Below are 24,949 nucleotides of genomic sequence, written 5' to 3'. Positions count from 1 at the left end.
TCCTCTCAGCTCTGAAAGCGCTCGCTTCTCTTTTGTGTCTGGGGCTCGAGGTGAATTAACCATCCACATGACTTTGTCTGGGATGATTTTGGATGCATGCCGTCAGTAGAGCCGGCTTTCCTGGACTGACTCGCAAAAAGCACAAAAGGCACGACTAGAGCTGTGAAGTTGGCGGTCACTGCCTTTGAGTGGAAAGCGATATCCATCTGTTGTCATCTGCTGTGCTGACTGTCAAAAGAAACTGATCAAATCACTACAGACCTTAAAGCAGAAAAGACATCCTTAATAGAGACGGTTTCTCTCTCTCTCTCACGCACACACACGTTGGGTTTCCATGTTTTATGGGGACTTTCCATAGACAATGATTTTTATACTGTACAAATTGTATATTCTATCACTTAACCCTATCCCTACCGCTAAACACAACCATCACAGAAACCTTTCTGCATTTTTACTTTGTCAAAAAAACATTCTGTTTGATGTATAAGAAGTTTTCCACATGGGGACCAAAAAAAAAAATACCTGGTTTCCCTACGTAGTGACATTTTTGACCTTGTGGGGACTCACAACGTAGGGAATAACAGGTACACACACACACACGTTTGTTTTGCTATACTTGGAGGCCCTCCATAGGCGTAATGGTTGTTATACTGTCCAAACTGTATACTCTCTCCCCTTGCACTAACCCTATCCCTAAACCTATCCATCACACAAAACTTTCTGCAGTTTTACATTTTCAAAAAAACTAAATTTATTATGTTTATTAATCAATTTCCCTTGTGAGGACCAGCCAGAAATTTGGTCCTCAGAAGTATAGCAAAACACACCCCCACACAAACTCTAACCTTAAAATACAACTGACTTTTTCATTATTTAGTGTCTTTTTTAACCAATTTTCCTTTCAAAGATGTTTTTTTGGATTACATTTTTTTTATGCCGATAATTATTTTCATGTTATTGTCCGTAATTGATAGATGGCTTTGTAGATTTAAAAATCATGGTTTCCCCTTTATGGTTGAATCACGGAAGCTACACCAGTTACCTTTGCCAAGAGATTCAATTTATTATGTATCATGTGTCAGACAGAGAGAAACAGGCATATAAGAATAAGGCTACATGAGAGGTCTTCATTCCAGATTTCTCTGTTCCCCATTTCTTAATCTTCTCATCCCATCATGCTAGATGTAAATGGTTTCTCTGGCTTTATGTTTCTCTGCCATTAAGTTTCTCTAAGCTTATACCATTGTTTCTCTGTTTCTCATGCCTCTGCCTTTGTTTCTCTGTTTCTCTGAGGTGGTACAGTAAAGTTGAGCTTATATACATTACAGAGCAGCTTCCTTTTAAGGTAACAAAGTATGTTGCTTAAGCTTTAAAAATGGAACGTATATGTCATAGAACATATGGCACAATTCACTTCCATATTAAGAACATATCTTTGTTGCTTACATCTGCATCAGTTGCAAACATGTTACATTGTACACACCCTCTACAAAATATAGCTCAAATAGCTGTCTCATGTGACATGATCTTCACATGCACCCATTCTATGTATAGTCTCTCATGCACTGAACACAGATACAACTCTGGCTTGACAAAATACATTATGAAATTATGAATAAAGAAAAATAATACAAATACATAACATTAAACGGTAAATTTTAGTCTTCAGTCCCTCCACTGGAACTACGACCGTAAGTTCCACACGTCACTCCCAGGTGGCCAACCTATATAGAAGTGATAGTGAGGAGAAGAAATAGCAGACCAAAGAAATACATGATGACAAAACAAAATAAAGATACAATAGAAACATAAGGAAAAGGGAAAACACAAAACAAACAAATAACCCCACCATGTCATGTCCCCGTGTACTATGTGTATTTTAACGTCTATGTGTAAGCATTTAAAATGAACCCCAACCATCTAAGAAAAGAAAAACTAATAATTCTTCTGCTGGTGCCTTGACTTGTTAAATACTTAACTCCTCAAGTTCCCAGCCAAAACAACAAACCAAATCAAACGTTGATGTTAAAAAGCTCCTATCCCTTGGGGTTGAAAATCAGTAAACGAGTGTTCATTGTTTGTGGAGTTGTGTTTTGTAAGTAATATAAAATCTCCTATTTCACTCCTTATGTCCCATTCTCAGTTATAGCCATTTGTCATCAAAGGAGCATTTCTAAAGTTATCTTTAGTTTAAAATAAATGAATTAATTTATTCCCTGTTACCCAGACTTCTTTTGAATTAGCAAAAACAACGTCTTCATCTTTAAACACCACCATGTCTTGGAATTATCCAATGTCATGTCTAATGATCTGAAATGTGAAAACTATGATAGAAATTAATTCAACATCATACAGCCATCACATATTCAGGATATAAAACTTTTAGACATTTTATAAGGCAACTAACACCATAATCTAAAATAAACTTACAATGTTTGTTTTACTCTCCATTTCATTAATGACAATTACCCTCATGGTCTCAGCTAGTTCTTGAAAACTCTTTCCCATCAGCTCTTTTGTATATCATTTCCTTTCCTCAGGGTGTTGTCCCCTGCATAGATATATCAAGTTATGACACTTGTCACAATGGAATACAAACCATTCAAGGAATGCGGTCTCTGGTGATCAGGCATTGGAGAGCTCACTTTTTTGGAGGGGCAGACTGCTGTAACCCTCAATGATGCTGTTGGCCTAACAAACATCTGCTCAACCATACCCATCTCACATCTAACACCTCCCATCAGGGTAGGTGCCCAGTGGCGATGACCCCCTGCATTAGGTTGTCCTCCGTTGGCCAAAAGAGAATCTTACCCGTCTTTGAGAAATCAACTCATGCACTGGTAACCGCTCTTTCCCATTAGGTAATTTTTAACAGGTATTTTCCAAAGCTCAAGAAAGTGCATTCAAGAGCCATCAGAGCCATTTGGAATGCCCAACAGTGTAAACATGGAGACAAATTAATGATAGTATTTAATCACTAGAATCCATCAAACATCTTCAAACATCAACATAGCAATGCTGAGTTTACTCAGTGAATTTAGTTATTACAACCATTAATTCAGTGAAATGTTCTGTTACATCAATAACCGTAACCAATCAATAACTGGAACCATCAGTCCTGTACATGGTGAAGACAAAGATGAGACAAAGAAGTTACTGGTCATGAAATAAACAAATAAAAATGGTCTCTTCTATCATTTAAGGTTGAATATCATTAAAACATTTAACTCCCAATTGCATATATTATTTCTTATTAAAAATCTCAGAGTAATTCTGCATTTTCAATACTTTTATAATTTCTTCCTACTCACTTTTTACTCTGACCTAGTCAGAAATAATATATATTCCAAATAGACATCTTTGTTTATATTTGACATGTTTCCTTATATATTTTCCAACTCACATTCTTATGGAGTCATTATCTCTGATTTATCAGCTTGTACTTGTCAATTAACTATAAAAATATTATCATAGATCTTTCCTCAAATTAATTCCTTAACTTCAATCTTATGATGTTATTTATCTCTTGTTCTTCTTCAGACAAAACTTAAATTTATAATGTTAAACAATGAACTTCCAAACTCACATTAACACCAGAAATCTGTTAAAAAGCTTAGCTTGTTTCTGTTTTTCTCTTCAAATACCCCAAAGATAATGTTTTGCTATACAATTACCTTTGTGTATACCAGAGAAGCAACAAGCTTTCTATTTATATCTTTCTGTGTGTGTGTGTGTGTCTAAAGGAGGGTATAGATTCCAGAGGAAGGGGCTGCTTCACTCTCCCTTCTCACTCAATGAACAAAATTAACCCTTATATTTGTATTTATCTTTTTTTCTTCCTTTTTCAGTTTAACTCAGATTAATTTCTTTGTTTTTTTTTTTCTTTTCCTCTAAGCTTGCTCAGAAAAGTATTCTCAAATATTTGAACAGATTTACGGTCAAAATCAGAAATGCCTGCGATCCTAACTAGTTACATCGGCACATTCATACTTTTATGACTCCAGTGTTAATGTCCTTAGAGCTTATTTTTAACCCTTTCTATGGCGCTCGTCACACTTAACTACTCCTGTCAATCAAGTCTTGCTGCCTTTTCATACTTGTATTAATTCCAGCGTAATGTTTTTAGAGACTATTTTTACTCCTTTCTTTGGAAACTCCCTACATCTAATTGCTCCTATTAATCAAGTATCCTATCAAAATGTCCTAGCTTAACCGTCTTACAGCTGATTTCTCGAATTTTTGACTAGATAGTCTTCTTTCTAAAAAAGATCTATCTCTATCCCAGCATATCAAATACTTTAGAGGTTTACCTTTCAGAGGAACTTAAAAATTCCAAATTAAATTACTTAATTTAATTCCAATTTTACCATGTCTGACACATGTTTCTTGGCAACACAACTGGTAATTTAAATAGCACAGTTCTTTTAAGCAGTTTCAGTCTATGTTTAATCATCAGGCAGACTCATAATTATTTAGAATAAAATAAAGTCTTACCTGGGATCAAACAAGGCCCGAAGACTTCTATCCTGTTCGTACCACGCCAAATTGTAGATTTAAAAATCATGGTTTCCCCTTTATGGTTGAATCACGGAAGCTACACCAGTTACCTTTGCCAAGAGATTCAATTTATTATGTATCATGTGTCAGACAGAGAGAAACAGGCATATAAGAATAAGGCTACATGAGAGGTCTTCATTCCAGATTTCTCTGTTCCCCATTTCTTAATCTTCTCATCCCATCATGCTAGATGTAAATGGTTTCTCTGGCTTTATGTTTCTCTGCCATTAAGTTTCTCTAAGCTTATACCATTGTTTCTCTGTTTCTCATGCCTCTGCCTTTGTTTCTCTGTTTCTCTGAGGTGGTACAGTAAAGTTGAGCTTATATACATTACAGAGCAGCTTCCTTTTAAGGTAACAAAGTATGTTGCTTAAGCTTTAAAAATGGAACGTATATGTCATAGAACATATGGCACAATTCACTTCCATATTAAGAACATATCTTTGTTGCTTACATCTGCATCAGTTGCAAACATGTTACATTGTACACACCCTCTACAAAATATAGCTCAAATAGCTGTCTCATGTGACATGATCTTCACATGCACCCATTCTATGTATAGTCTCTCATGCACTGAACACAGATACAACTCTGGCTTGACAAAATACATTATGAAATTATGAATAAAGAAAAATAATACAAATACATAACATTAAACGGTAAATTTTAGTCTTCAGCTTATATTAAAATGTTATACCATTTTGTCTAATTAAATTAAAAAAATTAAAATAAATGCTACGAGTGAGTTAGACATCACACTATTATAATGTACAGTATGAAAAACAGATATTCATTGTGAGATCTGGGAAATATTTATAAAATAATTATAAATCATATACAAATAAACATTCGTCCATCCATTTGCCAAGACTCTTGTCCTAAGTTAGGTCATGGGGATGGTACATCTAAAAATCATAAATATAAAAAATGTAATTAAATATAAAATCAATAAATATAAAAAAAATACATATAATAATAAACATCAAATAAATATTCAAAATCGTTCGATATATATATCAAATATTGACCAATACTGAACAAAAACGATAACCAATATAAATTGTGGAACACAAATTTTTTCCATTATTTGTCAAATGTCAAAAAACCATCTCCACCAGTAAGCTGGTGTGTGGTGGGCGTTCTGGCGCAATATGGCTGCCGTCGCATCATCCAGGTGGATGCTGCACATTGGTGGCGGTTGAGGAGATTCCCCTTCTATGTAAAGCGCTTTGAGTGCTGAGAAAAGAGCTATGTACATGTAATGAATTATTAAATGTGCAGCTATTTCAGTCGTAAAAGTGTATTTTGTTTGTCTATGAAAGTAAAAAAATTATGAGCTATATCTTACATCCATCTAAGCAGAGCTCAGCTGAACCAAACAAGGCTCATAAGCAGAAATCTACAGTTGTGCATAACTGAGTTATGCAATACTCTCGGGTAAGACCAGTCAAGTTTACAGTTTTCTCTTCAGTAAAGGGAAGAAGAGGGGAACAATAGAAATGCCGTGAAATCCTGGAGAAGAGGGAAGGGTGGGATAATCTCCTCAGAACACTGAGCGGTCTGTGCGGACAAGATGTAACAATTCAAAACGCACACAAAAGGGATTTAATTGAACTCCGTAGAAATCAATAGCTCAGCTTTGGTCCATTTCATTCCATGACAGAAATCAAGACTCAAAGTGAATTTTAACTTGAGGATGCTGGGGAATGGAAAATAGAGGGAGAGGAGAGAAAGAGTGTGTGTAGAGAAGAAAGGAGTTGGAGAGACGCAAGGAAAACAGAGAAAGTGGCAGTGCTCCCAGGAAACCCCTTCAGTGGCAAATTGAAAACTTGAAAGGGAGCTGATGCACTTTGAATGAGTCTCTGTCCACGTCCCACAGCTCGAGATCATATTTAAAAAGCCAAAGTAAAATGGCTGCCTCACTTGGCAACAGCAACTCTGGAATATGACTCTTAAAGATCATTAACAAGGTCACTTTGGCAACGTGGTATAGTGCTTAGAATGCGGCATTTTACAGATATTGCTCATTCTATTTTTACAGTACTAAGAAAAATCGAACCGAGAGTTATTACGTCATTGTTCTATTAGCATACGGACTGCAATTGGTTGGTTAATTATGTGAGTATTCAGTATGCAAATGTAGACATCTACACAAGGTGCAGAAAAAAAACAAGACGAGCAAGTCTTGACAACAACAAAACACCTCTGATGCATTCCCAGAACCACATCCTAACATTTAAATTTACCCAAAACTTCAACATTTCCTCCCCATATATTTCCTTCAGGACAAACACATTTTCTCACACTTTTCTGCAATTATTTCCGCTTTAAACCACCTAATATACTCCTTCTACACATTGTTTGTAGAAAATTTCAGCCTTACATTTATGCATGTTAAGTTTTTATATATATATTTTTTTATATATAAAGAAAGCCCCGCCTCCACTCACTCACACCAGCTCAGAGATCCACTCGGTCAACTTTACTGTAGAAAACTCTGCACAATGGCAAGTGGAAATACTGGTTTAATTCAGCCATATATGTTTGAACCAGAAACTGATTCAGAAGAAGAGAAAGAGTGAATTATAGGGTTGTCTACAAGTCGAGGTATCAGAATGGTAATGCGCTTTATGTATCTCTCTACAACGTCGGACACATAACGGTAATTAATATGATTAGCCTTTGGCTTGACTACGTTATCAAACAGCTAATAATGTGCAGCTAATGTTACACAAACCATGTTCCCCTTCGCCACCTCAGAGTCAGACCTTCTAACAATCAGCATCCTTAGAAACGTTTTGAACAACTCAGAACGTCAGTGGAGAAAGACATATAGTTCAACATCGTAATATACATCATATACATAATTCACCCGCTATATTGATAAATGTACCCGATTGTTCACATCAACAGAAAAATATAGCGGGATAACCTGGCTTCTCTTGAGACTCCCCTGCTTCGCAGCATAGTAATGATGACATGCTAATGCCCGCCCCCCTCGTGACGTGATTGGTTACAAGGTAGTTTGTGACGTAAGAGACACCGGCGATTTCAGACCACGTTCTTGAGACTTTGGTTCACTACAGTTTTAAGAAGAAAATACTCTTCAGTGGTGTTGAACAATGAATTTGCACATGGTTTGTCTTAAAACACATTACAAACACCACATATAAACAACATTAAAAACTTGATTTTTTACCACAGGGGGACTTTAATAAAAAAAGTGAACCATTAATGCAGAACCCCATCAATTTCTCTCTCCCTCTATAATGTTCCAAATGCTAATTTTAATAAAAACGTTAATGCTATTCCTTTGCTGCTGTGGGCTTGCACTGATATTCCTTTAGGAAATGCGCATCTAACTCTTATTTTCATTCTCCTCCACCGAAGCAGAATCGTTATCATAATATAGTTACAGACAATTATAGTCACAAAAAAAGTGTCTGTTAGTATGCTAATTTCAGATAATTAAATGCAGCTGAGTAATCTGTGTATAGCAAAATAAAAAGATTTCTCGTTCAAATGAATATTCCTACTTTTAAAGGGAATAGACAATAATTCTCAATAACCTTCATTTTTAACATTTTATTCAAGGCCATGTCTAATTAAACTCTGCGGTATTCGCAAATTTGAACATCTGTATTAATAGCAAACCCAGCTGAGAAGCACTGTTTTAATGCATTGAGTATAAACCATTGATTTAGAAAAACTTTTTACCGTGGTCTATTTTGACGAGTTTTGAAGCCAGAGACGAATGTGAGGTCAAAATATCTTCATTTAAAACTCACGTATTGGATTTGTGGTCGAGCAGCCTGTCGTCCAGGTCCAGCAGGGCAGGCGCGTGGTGGATCAGACGGCTGTTATAATGGATGGAGTTCCTCCTGAGGGTGAAAAGACTCTGGCTGAACTTCATTCCCATCTCCTCCAGCTCCCGCGTCCCTGTCTGCAAGCCCTGCGAGGTGAAAACATTTGAGATTTAAGATTGACAGACTGATTGATGGGGGCTGTCAAACAACATTTACAGACTTGTCTCTTAATTCTGGAGCCGTGACCCTTCTGCGTTTGCCCTGTGAAAATTTATGAAATTTAAAAGACATGAAAGTGATTGATTTATTAAAGAGCAAAATAACAGTAAAATACAAGTCAATCAAAACAAGGTTGTTAGATTCAAAACACCGAACAAAAACAGACAACAAAATTTAAATTTCAACACAAAACAAAAAACAAAAAAACAAAAATACAAACACAAACCAAATATAAAAAACAAACCAAAAGAAAAAAAACTAATAATCAATATTTAAAAAAAAATAGAAAAACAACAAAATTAACAATTCAGATGGTAAAACTAAAGGTTTATGAAAGAAAAGTTTATTATTAGCATTATTTGTTTGCAGATGGCACTCGGTTTGCTATTTTTTAATCTAGTAACATTAAGTGAGTCTTCAGAGCCCAAATATCTTGTGTGGCCACTGAATTTGCAGCCTTTCGTAGCACATTTGCTGAAATTTAGCTGAAAGTAGCATTTAGTCAGGTCCCAAAATGAATCTGCATTGACACCACAATGTTATTGCACACTTCCCGCTGTGCACAAACTCTCCTCTCATATAATGCACTGTTCCAGAAATAACCGTTAATGGAAATCCAGACACTAACAATATTTTCTGCCACTAGTAAACAAACACCGCACAGGCACTGAAACGTTCACGCTTTTCTAGGCACACAAACCCCAGCAATAACCCCACGAGTCCTGACTCAGTGGTTCAATGAGCTGTGGATTACTGCAGGTTAACAAAATCAATACATCTGCAGCATCTCCATGTTTCTTCAGCGCTCCACTCACTGGTGAAGCCAAAACAAGCATCTACTCATCTACGTAATTATTCATGCTTCCGTCAAATTCAAACCAAAACATCCATTATATATATTTAATTATGATATAAAGTAAATGTCTTGAAATAAACTATAGACATTATATATATATATATACAGTGCAATGCATAAGTGAATACACCCATGCTAAAGTTGACTAAAAAGAGGAATAAAAAATCATATTTTGGAAATTGAACTTAATGCCTTAATTTAAAAAATTAGGAAAAATCCAACCTTTAAGGACACCAATTTTCTTTGTGAATGAATAATGTATCGTAAATAAATAAATGTTCTTCCTTAAAATACAGGGTGCATAAGTGAGTACACCCCTATGTTAAATTCCCAGAGAGGCAGGCAGATTTTTATTTTTAAGTATTTAAAAAAAAAAAAAAATGTAGGATACTATGCATCCTGATAAAGTTCCCTTGGCCTTTGGAATTAAAATAGCCCCACATCATCACATAGCCTTCACCATACCTAGAGATTGGCATGGGGTACTTTCCATAAGATCATCTCTCAATGCAAATCAAACTAGCTTTTAGGCTAACTGAAATAAAACCATGCCAATCTCTAGGTATGGTGAAGGCTATGTGATGATGTGGGGCTATTTTAATTCCAAAGGCCAAGGGAACTTTATCAGGATGCATAGTATCCTAATTTAAAAAAAAAAAAAATACTTAAAAATAAAAATCTGCCTTTCTCTATGGGAATTTAACATAGGGGTGTACTCACTTATGCACCATGTATTTTAAGGAAGAACATTTATTTATTTACGATACATTATTCATTCACAAAGAAAATTGGTGTCCTTAAAGGTTGGATTTTTCCTAATTTTTTAAATTAAGGCATTAAGTTCAATTTCGAAAATATGATTTTTTTATTCCTCTTTTTAGTCAACTTTAGCATGGGTGTATTCACTTATGCATTGCACTGTATATATATATATATATATATATATGAAGACTTCAGATGCAAAAGCCTCTAAGTGTCATCTGAAATTTTCTTCTAGAATGATCATTTTTATCAAGCTTGTATGTTTATGCTCAGTTATTTCACTTTAATGGCAATGAAAATTACCTATTAATTGCCATTAAAGTGAAATTACTGAACCTAAATATACGAGCTTGATAAAAATGCTCATTCACTTAAAGGCTTTTGCATCTGAAGTCTTCATTTATATATATACATACATTTTAAGCTAAAATCTTAAAATAAAGAGATTCAATCAAGATATTATGCATCAACTATGTGCAGTCAGTTGTTAACAGTCAAACAACATGAAAACAGTCACGATTACAACTTTTTTTACCCCCATATCATATTGATTCTTGTCCAAATAAAGTCTTTAACCTTGCCTGTTTCAACATTCAGTTTTCTGTCAGATTACGCCTTTCATAACATCATAATGATTACAGATTATTTCGGCACGAAGCAGCTGCACCTGCTCGCTCAAGCATGTTATTGGCGTGTGAACGCTGCACGCTTCCCCTGAGAAAGTGTGGCAGCGAATCCCCGTGAGCCCTTCATTCACTGCAACCCTGGCCTGGTGAGATTGATCCCCGTTTGCCTGCAACGCAATCTCCATTAAAGACCATTCATTATGAGCGATCGCTGCAACCAAATCAAGCGAGAAAAAGGTGGCACAATTTTTTTCGATGAGCCACCACACTTATCTTTCAACCCCATGTGATGCCTTCATCCAGTGCTGGGAAGACTACTTACCAATTGTAGTCCATTACTGAAAGCAAATTACATCATGGAAATTAATGAATCTATTACATTACACATTTTAGGTAATATGATCAGACTACTTTTTGATTACTTCTAGATTACTTTTGACCTAACTCGTTTATCTCATTGATTTGAAAAGGACAATCATGTGCCATATTAATACAAAACTACACAGATTTTTTTGTTTGTTATTTTTTTGTTATCAACAAATACATATGTTAAGGTTTCCCAAAGTGGGATTTGTAAATTGAAAATAAATAAATAATAATAATAAAATAAAGATCTTAGAAATTTTACATTATTTTTTTTTTATAATTTTAAAATAAAATACAACATTTATTAAAACATATTTAATATTTAACAAGTAGATAAATATTGTATTTGATTATGCTGTTTGGCTTCTCGATTTTCTGTGTAATTAAAGCCTCCTGACTAGTGGCTGGTCTGTGCGTGCAATTCCATAAAACTGCAAGACTTTTTAAACATACATAAGCAAAAAACTTTTAAAGGGTACATTTGAAAAAAAAAATTGGATATTAAATGAATTCTGAATAATATACAGACATTTTTGTGAATATTAAGCAGTCATGTATAAAGTAATCATCAATTTAAAAAAAGGCACTGTAATATGATTATGAGTATTGTAAAATGTAATGTAATCTAAAATGTAATGTAATCTAATTACAGGTTTTTACCAGATTACAATCAGTTACTACCCAGCACTGCTTACATCCCTTCTTTCTCTCTTTCTCTTGCTGTAGTGAACTCAGCATGCCAGATGAGTCAGAAGTGAGCTAGCGTCGGCGCTAATACCTTAAGAGTCTCGCCACACTCTGGGGAAGCGGCCAAATTAATGGGAAGCCGTGTAAGGAAGAGAATGATGGGCGAGCAACACCAGGCACACCCACCTACACCTGACCTTTACGTGATCAAGAGACAGAGTACACACACACACACACACACACAAACGTCCACGCCGTAGACACAAACTCACTCTGTCAAGACCGCCGCAAACATAAACAGACGTTTACCCGCAGCCTCCCTCCAACCGGCCAATGAGACGCTGAGGTGCCGAAAGCGAGGGAGAACTGCTCAGTATGAGTGCGGCTGTGTGTTCTGGGTATCGCTCTTCAATAATTTAGAGGCAAAACGGGGGGTTACATGTGTAGAATGCATAGAGTCTGGGCTGTTTGTTCGGAGTCGAAAATCGATTCTCACCATGTTTGCATTGAGAAGGCCACACTGAACATTTCAACTGACGGAAGGCCCTTTTAACTTCCTCTCGGATGCAACCGCTCATGTTAAAACACTTGTATGTTTAGAGAGGAAGCTGAACCCATCAATGTTTGCATGCAGATAATTGCAAATTAAGCACAGCAAAGCAACTACGTCAAAAACGTTGTCAAGAACAACCATATCTGACATAGCTTTACATAAAAAATAATAAATATGTATATAATGCTGATGAATAAAATGTTCCACAAGGAAGATGTGGAAGCAGTTATGAACAGTTCAGTAGACGGTCTTCATATGTTTGTACAACATTCAGATGATGTTTTGTGATATTTATGATTCAGAATGATGCGCATGAACCTGATCTCTTAGGATTTCAGATATTCGCACACTATATTATTAGAAAGGTCCGAATTCATTTTCATGACATTCAGTAATTTTTTGATGGATCATTTAAAAAAAAGATTGCACTCACAAAGAGTAGTTTTCAGAGCAGACATTTTCATATTTTTCACCACAATATACAACTTGAATAACAATACAACAGACAGACATTTGAAGGTAACTGCAGTTTGTTACTGGAACAGTCTCACATAAATTCATGTTGAATATTGGTTGTTGGCCAAGCATTCGCGTCTGCGTTTGCGTCCTTGCATAATGTGTCTTGCCTAACGGGCATCTTGGCGATGTATATGTATGCGTTTAGTGAATAAAGACATTTCCAGGCATCAGGGCTGATTAACTGATCAAAGAATGCAAGTAATTTGTTTTCAACCAGTTAACAACCGTTGATTTAACACTCGCTGAGGAACAAATAAAACAAAAATATGACTTGCGTAATAGATGAGTCCCAAACACAGACAAATACACACACTTTGCATGCTCTTGTTTGCAAATTAGCCAATCTAAATCACTTTGCGCCTAGACTTTTTGTGTGACAGAGAGAGGAAAATAATTAAATAAAAAGACGCTTGTTCACTTACGCAGCAAAGCGTTTTGGTCGGCAGGGGCAAATTCCTTGTTTATTGGAGTGACAGTTTTTCCCTTTGATTAGGCCAGAGTTGAGGAGAGCCAAGCAGGCAGCAGGAAGACTGCCAAAACCACACACAGGCATAGCAGCTATCATGCCCTTTCAGAGGGCCCAAGCCATTAGAGAGGTAAATTACCCCTCCTGATCGCTCTTATTAACTCTAAGCTAATCTCAGCGGCATACGGCTTGATCACCATGGCACTATGCCACTGAATAGACTGGAATCAATCGTAAGAAATGGACCCGTGGCAGCAAATAATAATAAAAAAAAAATCTCGATTTTGGAGCATTGAAGTCAAATAGATGAAAGGACATTCATAGGGATCTTTTGTGTAATATAGCGTATAAAATATATGCGATAACGTATCATGTACATTCACATATGTACATAAAAAAAACCAGTGCTCAATACTGTACAAACAAATCAAAATCACTCCGGTAAAGGCCCATGAGATAACGTGTGAAGATAACTATACCGATAACTTTATTAGCCTCAACATCAATGCATGATATTATTTTTATTATTCGTTCTTGATCTTGCTTTTGTCATGTCTGGAAGTATAGAAAAGAAGATCCAGCTACTCTGGTGGCAGATATGCTAATAACTTGTTCAGATGAAATACTTTTCAGATATGCACCTGAAATGGTGATCACTAGCAACTGTACATCTCAATTCCATAAATGACTTGCATTTTTCTTTTGAACCACAGAGGGCGATAGAGAGGCCAGAGTACTGTTAGTGCAACATTCACTACATTTACTATTCCCACTAATTTAATCCAAGCCAATGAGTGAATAAAAATGTGTGAGCGAATTTGAGCGCACTTGAGGAGCTGCCGAACTCGACACGCCATCTTAAAAACAGCCAAAGATGTCTGTGTACATTGATCACCATTGAAAAATCGATCTTCAACAAATATATAGTCTGAACAAAACAAAAAAATCTTGAACTTTATGGTTTAAGTTATGGATTTGTTAAAACATTTTTGAATGAATGAATTTGAATTCATTTCAAATTATTTATTGAATTTGAATTTATCATGCTAACAGCTAACAACATGTTAAAGCTACTTGTCAAAAGAAGCTTCAAAAGTAGTGATGAAAGACTAATATATTGTGTCCAAATGCTAATTTAACATCTTGCAGGTATAAAATAACGCAATTTCTGCTGTTTAAATATTTAAATGCAACAAGACACAGGATCTCTAAATTCATTAAAAAAAAATCTAGATAAACTTCACTAATCGACTCGTCATCCTGGCCAATTGTTTTTTTTTCAAGTTCCAAGTGATTTTGTACATTTGAATGATTTTATTGAATGTAACTTTGCTAATTAGCATGTGGCATGCTAATGTCACTGTCGGCATTTCAAATGACAATGATGTATAGCAACTGAACTGTCAGGTCTTGCGTCGAATCGCCCACTTACCTCCTGACATATACACACAAAACACACCTTTCTTCCCTTCAGCCTGCAATCATAAATCAATGACAAGTCACACAAATGCTAACTAGTGGCTACCTGGCCACTTTCAACCAAGTGCTTTATTTCCCCTGAGGCTTCTGTTGCTACGTCTTGTAGGTAAACAATCTAGCAGGACATTTTTTTATATATTTTTTTTTTAGCAAAGAACTCTTTGGAACTGTTTTCCAATAGAGGCCCAAGCATATCAGAGCTCTGCTAGCAAGCCTCAGTGTCATTGATGAAGTGAGTCATGATCAGAGTTACTGACTCAGCGGCTCCCTCTAGTTCTAAGTTGTAACACTGCACCACTGGAAATTATGTGTTTCTTACACAATCCCTAGAAGAGTAACAGAGTAAAATATAGCTGCAAGCAGCAATTATCAGGGGAAAGCGCAAGAAGACGATAAGACATGCCAACATGGCTGGGAGTGTCAGACCAACTGCAGCAAGGAGGAATTAAAGACATTTAAAGAGGATTTTAGGCAAAATGGCAAAATAATCATATATACAGCAATTAAAAATATGATTTAACGGTTTATCACTTTCGACCAATAGGTGGCGCAGTTACGAAATTGATGTGGTGTGGTCAGAGTGAGGTGACAATGACACACACAAAGTTTGGTGTCAATATGTCAAGGCATTGCAGTGAGAAAGCCTGAATAGTCATTTTGGCATCATGCTTCAACTTTGCTACTGTGGTGTACGAAAACGGTTTCGTCTATCGACACCAAATCCATAACATTTTGTCGGCGCGGTCTGGAGATGATACGATTAAGATTTTGGTGAAAATCGGACAAATGGTCTAGGAGAAGTTCGAAAAAGTAGGTTTTAAAAGAAAATAAAGATGGCAGACAGGAAGTTTAGCTGACTATGACAAAAATGGTATCTATTTTTCTAACCTTCGCCTTCTAACCTTTCCCGCAAGCGGTTCTATGGGCTGAAGAAGAAGAAGAAGAAGAAGAAGAAGAAGAACGCCAACATTTCCAAGAGGTGCCTACGCACTTTCAGTGCTTGGCCCCTAATTAGCTACTGTTTTTCTTAGATGATCTCTGAGAAATATCTGGAATATCTCTGACAGTGATATATTATTTTTTCTTCTCAGTTCAAGAAGTTTTTTGGGGAAATTAAAAAGTTAGTCAAATTGCAGAAAAAAAATCTATTTATTTTGCTATTCTAGCATGATAATAAGATTTACAGCATATTATTATTAGCATTTACACAGTATTGGTTTATCATTACTGGCAGTAATTTTGTAATGTTTTTGTTAATTTTAAAATCAACAAATGAGCAAAACAAATTTCTTGCTAAATGCTAAATAATAAAGTATATATAAAATAATAAATAATTTCATCTTTCATGAAGTCCTACATAAGCCGTGTTTCGTTGGGAGTGAAAGTGTAAAGAGAGTCAGGGTTGGTTTTGATCGACCATATGTTTCCTGTGGCCCCTGGAGTTTCAGCTAGAAACTTTTAAAGATTGATAATTATAAACTAAGTGGAATTATTAAAGATGATGTTAAAATTAAGCTCATGCAAACATCATCTGTTTATTCAAGCGGGACACATCCAGTAAACATCACACTTTCAAATCACATTCCATAAATATGGTTTGTACATTGTGCCTAAAAACACAACAAATAGTCTCAAATCTATTACTCTGAGACTCTATTACCCTGAACCTTCTTTACAAAATTCTCATTTAAACAAAAAGCCAAATTAGAAAGCGGTGATTGCATTTGAATTATTTTCTTCCGAAATGTTAATAATCAGAGACACTAAGGAAGAGCCATTGTATCTCGTTTTTATCCAAGTGCATATGGGATTGACGACTTTTAAAAACATTATACTCTTTTTCACAGTCAAGTATATAGTATCAGTGTTAAAATCCATTTCATTTTAATAATATATATTTATATTTTATTCTTTTTGAAGTAAAAAATGTTGTAATTTCAATAAACAACAACAATGAAAATACTTTATTATCAATAATAAATATATTTATTTACTAATTTTCTATACAATTTATGCTAACTAACCTTCATCGTATGTCATAACATTTGTTTTAAATATTTCAAAATCCTAAAATGGTGTTTATTTGCAGATTTAACCCCACTGTATAAAAAAAAAAAGTCCAGGCAGCTTTTTTAACTTACTTGGACGTCTATCTGTTTGTGTGTGTGTGTGTGTGGGTGTGTGTTCACGTGGTGAGCATCAGTGTGAAATGAATCCTCATTTAAAATCCATGCTCTCTTCCAGTAGACCAGGCAACTGACATTTCCTCTCATAGTCCTGCATGACACCATAATTTAAAATCAGCTACTGATGAATAGTGAATGGAAACAGAGATCCGACTCTAAAAGCCGGACCTGCAGCAATGATTTAGAGAGGTCTGTGGTGTTCATCGTTTGAAGTGCTAGCTTTCCCTTCACCTTGGAGAACATTGAGATGGAGACGCCGGAGGCATCCAGAACATCTAAGCGCATATCACACAACCAAGAGAGAGGAAGTCCAGACGAACATCGAAACGCATGAGAATTTCAATCTCACAACATCTGAAGAACACTTAAAAAGAAGGAATTGTTTCATTAAAAACGATAATTGAATAAAAAAAAATTACATATATATTTTATCTTTATATCATACATGTATATGTTAATTTTATTATTCATTTTATTTATTTATTTACATTACATATATAATTCAATTTAATTATAATTCTTTATTCACAATATGATATATGAATGTATGTAATTGTATGAAAATAACATGTATATAATTTGTAAATCATTTAATTTTTATTTTATTATTATAATTATTTTTTATTATATATATATATATATATATATATATATATATATGAAGACCCCCGATGCAAAAGCCTCTAAAAGCCACCTCTGTCAAAAAGGAGATAATATTATTGAGTGAATGCTCTCTGCACATAGTATACATTTTTCAAATACTTTCACTTCAAACTCACTAAATCCCAGCCTCAGCCCATTCAGAAATGCCGGTATTTGGGTAGAAACCTATACATAAGAGCCTGATAAAAATGTTAATATTAAACAAAAACTTTAGATGGACTAAGAGGCTTTTGCATATGAAGTCTTCATATATATATACAGACCCTTTCCAAAAAAAATTGAATATCATGGAAAAGTTTATTTATTTCCATAATTCCATTCAAAACGTTAAACTTCCATAGATTATAGATTCAGGACCCACAACTTAAACGATTTCAAGTATTTAGTTGTTTATTTGTACATAATTTGGGCTTCCAGCTCATAAAAAATTTGAATATTACATGAAATCACAGTAATTACACAGTGATACCATGGTCATTGAACCAGGTTTTGGTTCTTTTGGCAGTGTGGGCAGGTGCAAATCCTGCTGGAAAATGAAGTCAGCATCTCCATAAAGCTTGTCTGCTGAAGGAAGCATGAAGTGCTCTGAAAATGTCCTGGTAGACGGCTGCGTTGAGTGGACAGCACAGTGGACCAACACCAGCCGATGACCAACACAGACTGTGGAAACTTCACACTGGACTTCAAGCATCTTGGATTGTGTGGCTCTCCATTCTTCCTCCAGACTCTGGGACCTTGGTTTCCAAATGAGATGCAAAATGTGCTCTCATCAGAAAAGAGGACTTTGGTCCACTGTGCTTTATTAAATCCAGAGTCAACGCAGCCGTCTACCAGGACATTTTCAGAGCACTTCATGCTTCCTTCATTTTCCAGCAGGATTTGCACCTGCCCACACTGCCAAAATAACCCAAACCTGGTTCAATGACCATGGTATCACTGTGTAATTACTGTGTGATTTCATGTAATATTCAATTTTTTTGAAATCCTGTTTTCGTGGGTTTTATGAGCTGGAAGCCCAACTTATGTACAAATAAACAACTAAATACTTGAAATTGTTTAAGTTGTGGGCCCTGAATCTATAATCTATGGAAGCTTAACGTTTTGAATGGAATTATGGAAATAAATAAACTTTTCCATGATATTCTAATTTTTTGGAAAGGGTCTGTATATATATATAGCCAGTCATCTCAATGGCAAAAAGTTTCCCAATCAACCTGAATTCAACCTATATATATATATATTAGATTTAATTCATTTATAATTATTTATTTACAATATGTAATATACATGTAATAGTAATAATATAATCGAGATATAATGATTTGACAAGCAACCAACAAAAACTAAACCTGAAAAAGCTCTTGCATGGTGCAACCATAGATTCCACTTTTCCATAGACTCATCTTTGGCGTATAATTTAATGGAAGTTCTCAGCTGATTGTCAGACCTGCACACTCAGCACAGTCAATGTCCTCAGTTTGCTGCGCCTTGCAAAATATTGCCGTGGCCATAATTAAAAGCCGTCCTTTGATATTAATCACATATTATGAGAGTTGCTTTAATCAATTTGCAAACATCAAATTACTGTCTCGAGCATATGTTCCTCAAAATGGCTGTAGCCATCATTATTTCTTTTTTTTTTTTTTAAGAGATCCAATTAAATTTCTGGAAATCGTATGGGTCATAACTCCACTTACTGTCCTGAAATACAATTATCAGATCAGTCATCGTCTAGGAAAAGCCTCTCAGTGGCAGCCATAGAGCAGCCCATCCAAACAGTCAATCTGATTCATGTCTCCAGCCTGTCGCAGTTGATCCACAATTCACCTTGTATGACACATTTATCCCGAAGTGAACATGAAACTGAACTCACAAGCCATTTTCCTTCTAGAATATCCCATATTTTTGCAGTATGGGATACGATTTGAATTGATTGGATAAGTAGAAAAAATACATGCCAGAATAGAGCCAGGTGATTGGAGGGATTAGGCCAAAATCTTGGTCTCGATGATGACAGCCATGAAGGAAAGTTGCTTCAGATGATGAAACTTTTTTTTTATTTGGACTAATGTGCACTGATGAATCGTTCACATATAGACATATATATATATATATATAATTTCATGAAATGCAAAGCAATGTCTGCGCTGAAGCTCTGTTTTCAAAGTTTCTCCAACCTTCAAACAAACTATACCAAGTCTAAATATCTGACATTGAATCAGACAGTATTTACAGCCTATTACATGTCAATTTTAAGTTGAGGAGATAAATTACCCACTAAAAATGTTCCAAGTTTGCTGCAAACTCCCTGTAGGCTCACTAAGCTAAAATTCAAACTTTGCTTCACAGTTTCGTTTCGAGACAAAAGTGTTTATCCTAGCTGCGACTAAATTGAACCTAATCAGAATGTAGCACTCGGCATACTTAATTAAACGAACTTTGTACCAATTTCATCACGCCTCTCGTTTATCTTAATCCACGTGTTTCCTCAAAAAAATGACAATAGCTGATTAAGTTTAGAAGAGAAAGAAGTGCAAAGGAAAGGAAGTGGGGAATTTCATTCGGCAGTCTGAAATTGCAAAGCTAAGGTGATTAAAGGTGCCGTCTTTGTGATGCAAATGAGATTCCTTTTGAAGATTATCCTTCGTTTGGCAAAAGACACCACTGCTTTGAGTGGGAGACCGTCAGAAAAGGTCCTACCGGTGTCATTGGCAATCTGGGAAAATGGATAAGTTTCACTTCCTTTTCAGTCCAGAGCAAAAAAAAAAAGCTTCCCGCCCAAAGCTCAGATTTAGTAAGATGTTTCTTTTATGGTACAGGTGTAGCTGTCTATCTGATCAGGGATTCGGCTAGGCAGTGATGACATTTCAGAGACAGCGTTACTCCGAATGACCTGGGCTCTGATTTACTGACTGAGAACGTAATTAAGCTTCGCTCCATTCCCGAATCCCAGAGCTCGTCTGAGCTGCTAATTGGCATGAATTAGCTGTGAACAGAGGGAGTTTCTATCCACTCCCCACTCTTTTCTCTCACTCTTTTTTTTTTTAACATTCCCACTCACACTAACTCACATTAAAGGACCCGGAGAGGGCCCACTTGAATTGGCTCCACAGTCTAATGGTCTGCCAGGTTCCTGACATCGGCAGTGAATATTAGTACAGACTTTTTAATCAAGAGACTCTCGGGCTGCCGCCCATTGCTAAAAGTACATGTACCAAAACATCTGGCCTGCCAGCTGCGCTTGTATGCCCCGCTCGTAATGAAATGTCTGATTTTCTGATCCATTAGTCCAAATCTATACACATTTAGAAGCTCATGCGTCCTGCATATTGTCCGATACGCTCTTCAAACACCAACAGGGATGCGGATTAGTCTGACAATGGACATTCGGATAGGTTCGGAAACACAACAACTGACTTTAAATGACTTGTAGTTATAAATCGAATAAAATATACATTTATACATAAAAACTATGTACAATATTAATTATAAAATAATAATAAATATAAAAATATGTTATGTTAATTGTGTTTTTTTTATTTGTATTTAATTTAAAATCCAATTACATTCTCTCTCTCTCTCTCTCTCTCTCTATATATATATATACAGTGCTATGCATAAGTTTAGACACCCATGCTAAAGTTGACTAAAAAGAGGAATAAAAAATCATCTTTTGGAAATTGAACTTAATGCCTTAATTAAAATTTTTTGGAAAAATCCAACCTTTAAGGACACCAATTTTCTTTGTGAATGAATAATGTATCGTAAATAAATAAATGTTCTTCCTTAAAATACAGGGTGCATAAGTTTGGACACCCCTATGTTAAATTCCCATAGAGGCAGGCAGATTTTTATTTGTAAGTATTTAAAAAAAATTTTTTTTAGGATACTATGCATCCTGATAAAGTTCCCTTGGCCTTTGGAATTAAAATAGCCCCACTTCATCACATAGCCTTCACCATACCTAGAGATTGGCATGGGGTACTTTCCATAAGATCATCTCTCAATGCAAATCAAACCAGCTATTAGGCTAACTGAAATAAAACCATGCCAATCTCTAGGTATGGTGAAGGGTATGTGATGATGTGCGGCTATTTTAATTCCAAAGGCCAAGGGAACTTTATCAGGATGCATAGTATCCTGGATCCATGAAGTAACTGGCCTTTAAAAATACAAATCTGCCTGCCTCTATGGGAATTTAACATAGGGGTGTCCTAAGAACATTTATTTATTTACGATACATTATTCATTCACAAAGAAAATTGGTGTCCTTAAAGGTTGGATTTTTCCTAATTTTTTAAATTAAGGCATTAAGTTCAGTTTCCAAAAGATGATTTGTTTATTCCTCTTTTTAGTCAACTTTAGTATGGGTGTCTAAACTTATGCATAGCACTGTATATATATATATATATATATATATATATATATATATATATACACACACATTATATATACATAGTGTGTATTTACTTATTATTATTAATATTACAGTATTTAATATTATATATTATATGCATCAATACACTGTCTTTTTTAGTTGCTGAAATATTGAGTACATAAACCGATTTTTTTTGGAGAGACCAAGGCTGTTCCACACACTACTGTTTTGAAAGAAGAAAGCAAAGTGGATCTAACCAGCACAGTGAGAGACATGGACGTTCCAGATGCACAACAAGACAAGGAGTACATCAGAGACTACAGTCTGAGAAACAGCCCCCTGACTGGTGCTTGGCTGGCAGCTTCATTGAACAGTACAAACTAAACATAAACAGTCAGGAGAAGACTCCAAAATTTGTTGGGCAGACTGCCAGAGAAGATCTAACACTGACGCATAAGAAAGAAAAAAAACTGTTACTGAGCAAAATAACAAAAATTGGATGGTAAACAATTATGGATGGATAACTCTAAGGTCTTGTTAGTCAATCCTGTCTTACTGAGAAACAATAGGGCTGTTCTCACCTGTCCACCTGCTAGCTGGCACAGATCCTGTCTGTTTTATTTGAGCTACGAGTCCCATACAATAAGAGATTAAACTTAATAAAATGTCTCCCTCAAGAGCTGACATTCTCGTATCAGACATTTCTCCTCAACCATTAGCACTTTCTGAAAACATTTTTCTTACTTGCAAAACCTTTAGAGGTGCAGTCCATAGTCAAGAGTAATTCGGCACCCTGTCCTTTATTAAAGGGCTGCCAGACCTCCTGGAACGTTCACAAATGTCACCGCGTTAGAATCACTCTACTTTGACTAAATCCCATCTGCCAGTATCGCTAATATTACCAAGTTTGGCCTGTACAACATGACTGTTTGAACCAAGTCCTTTTAAGGTAAGCCAGTTCACTCAGTGGCCATCTTGGGTAATGTCACCAGGTAGCTATTTTCTATATATTTTCTAGCTACTTCCTATACAATTGTACAATTTGTCAAGATCATTTTGCATGAACAGATATCAAATTAGCAATACAATCAAAATGCATATTTGTTCCATTTGTTTCTTATACTGTTACCTGGTACCAAACCAGACAAAAACTCTGCATAAAAGTAAAAAAAAAAAAAAAAACTTCTGGAAGTTAATTCTCAGGGAAGCTGATACGCAGGTATCTAGGCTACAATCTGAAAACCGCATGTGGCTAAATAAGCAGGTTAATGAATGATTATTAAACTTGTAGATGGTGCGAGGATGAGTAGATAATGAATACCTGGGAAAACGAGGGATGGTCCCTCAGACAGCATCATTAGAGAAGAGGATGGCTGTGGGAAAGCCAGATGGAGAATGCCAAGGGATAAAAAGAAGGTCAGATTTAAGCTAGGCGCTTGCAGCTAATCTGATTAAAAATGGAGTATGGTATGTTTCAGCCACATTAAAGGGATAGTTCACCCAAAAATGAAAATTATGTAATTTACTCACCCTCAAGTTGTTCTAAATCTGTATGAGTTTCTTTGTTTTGTTGAAAGCAAAAGAAGATATTTTGAAGAATGTGTGTAACCAAACAGTTGCTGTTTCCCATTGACTTCCATAGTATGACAAATAAATGCTATGGAAGTCAATAGGGACCAGAAACTATTTGGTTGCCAACAATAATCTTCTTTTGTGTTCATCAGAACAAAGAAACTCAAACAGATTTAGAACAACTTGAACAAAGTTGGATAACTATCCTTTTAAAAAGTTACATTGTATGAATATGTGGAAGCCTATAATACTCTTCTCCATCACTTGATCATCATTAGTGAATGAGATGGCGATCTTTGCACTAAAATTCTGCACCCAAAAGTGGCACAACCGTTTCGTGAACCCTCTGACGTTTATCGAAAAACTACAAAGTACAGGAAAGTAAAACAGTTCATTCACTAAACCGTGTATTCGACTGACCCTTTCATCTAAAATGGCTAACCTTGTAGATGCCCTGATTGCAGCCGTTATAAGTGCTTTCCATGGTGTAGCTTCGGAGAACACCGATCTCCCTCCAAACGACCACCCGCGCTGTGGACGCCCGAGACTTCTCCACCAGATAGTTGCAGTTGTTGAAGGAGAACGCAGGTGCTATTCTGTCCAGCGTTTTTGCGATGGTCTGTCGATACAAACAACGCATACGGTTTGAAAAAGCATCATGCATTTCATTGTATTTGCATTTTTATTCCACTGTTTTTAGTACTAGTTTTGTGTATATTTAGTTTAAGAGACTATTTTGCATAGATGGCAGACAGACAGCAGCCAGCGATGCCATATTTTTCACATTACAGATTCCACAGATTTACATATACATATCCCTATCCTTTAATTCAATTCGTCGCAGCCTTATGTTGGGGAGAAACTTCCTTGGGCACTAAACTGTTATTGAGATCTCACTCAGTTTTGTAACATTGACAAATCAACTTTGATTATAAAATAGAAGTAAAAAAAATATATAAATGAATGAGACTGACCATATAGTAAAGACTATAGAGTTGTGAAATTAATGTGAATAAGATCCACTAACAGGCAAAAGTTTGGGGTTAGTAAGATTTTTTTAAAGACTTAAATATTTGTATTCACCAAAAATGTATTTAATTGATCACTAGTGACAGTAAAGACATTTATAATGTTACAAAACATGAAACACTAAAGATTATGGTTTCCACAAAAATAAAGTAGCACAACTGTTTTCAACATTAATCATAAGAAATGTTTCTAAAAAAGCAAATCAGCATAATAAGATGATTTCTG

The 24,949-nt window shown here is 35.6% G+C and overlaps 1 protein-coding gene across 4 annotated transcripts in view; it reads right to left on the bottom strand.

The window, feature by feature from the left end:
• Positions 1-24,949, bottom strand: part of agbl1 (AGBL carboxypeptidase 1) — a 211,838-nt gene that overhangs the window by 16,077 nt on the left and 170,812 nt on the right. For 3 of the 4 annotated variants that reach the window (XM_084396546.1, XM_084396547.1, XM_084396548.1), the window contains 2 exons: positions 24,138-24,314; positions 8,346-8,509 (listed from right to left, as the gene is read on the bottom strand). In XM_084396546.1, the coding sequence (XP_084252672.1) occupies positions 8,346-8,509; positions 24,138-24,314 (341 nt within the window). Of the gene's footprint in view, positions 1-986; positions 1,725-8,345; positions 8,510-24,137; positions 24,315-24,949 lie in introns of those variants that run through there. The other variant, XM_084396549.1, reaches the window with a different exon arrangement.

This window comes from Rutilus rutilus, assembly GCF_951802725.1.
Source record: "Rutilus rutilus genome assembly, chromosome: 23".
In the NCBI taxonomy this organism is placed as follows: domain Eukaryota; kingdom Metazoa; phylum Chordata; class Actinopteri; order Cypriniformes; family Leuciscidae; genus Rutilus; species Rutilus rutilus.
The sequence above is the reverse complement of the archived record's forward strand: the minus strand, read 5'-3'. Positions and strand labels throughout refer to the sequence as shown.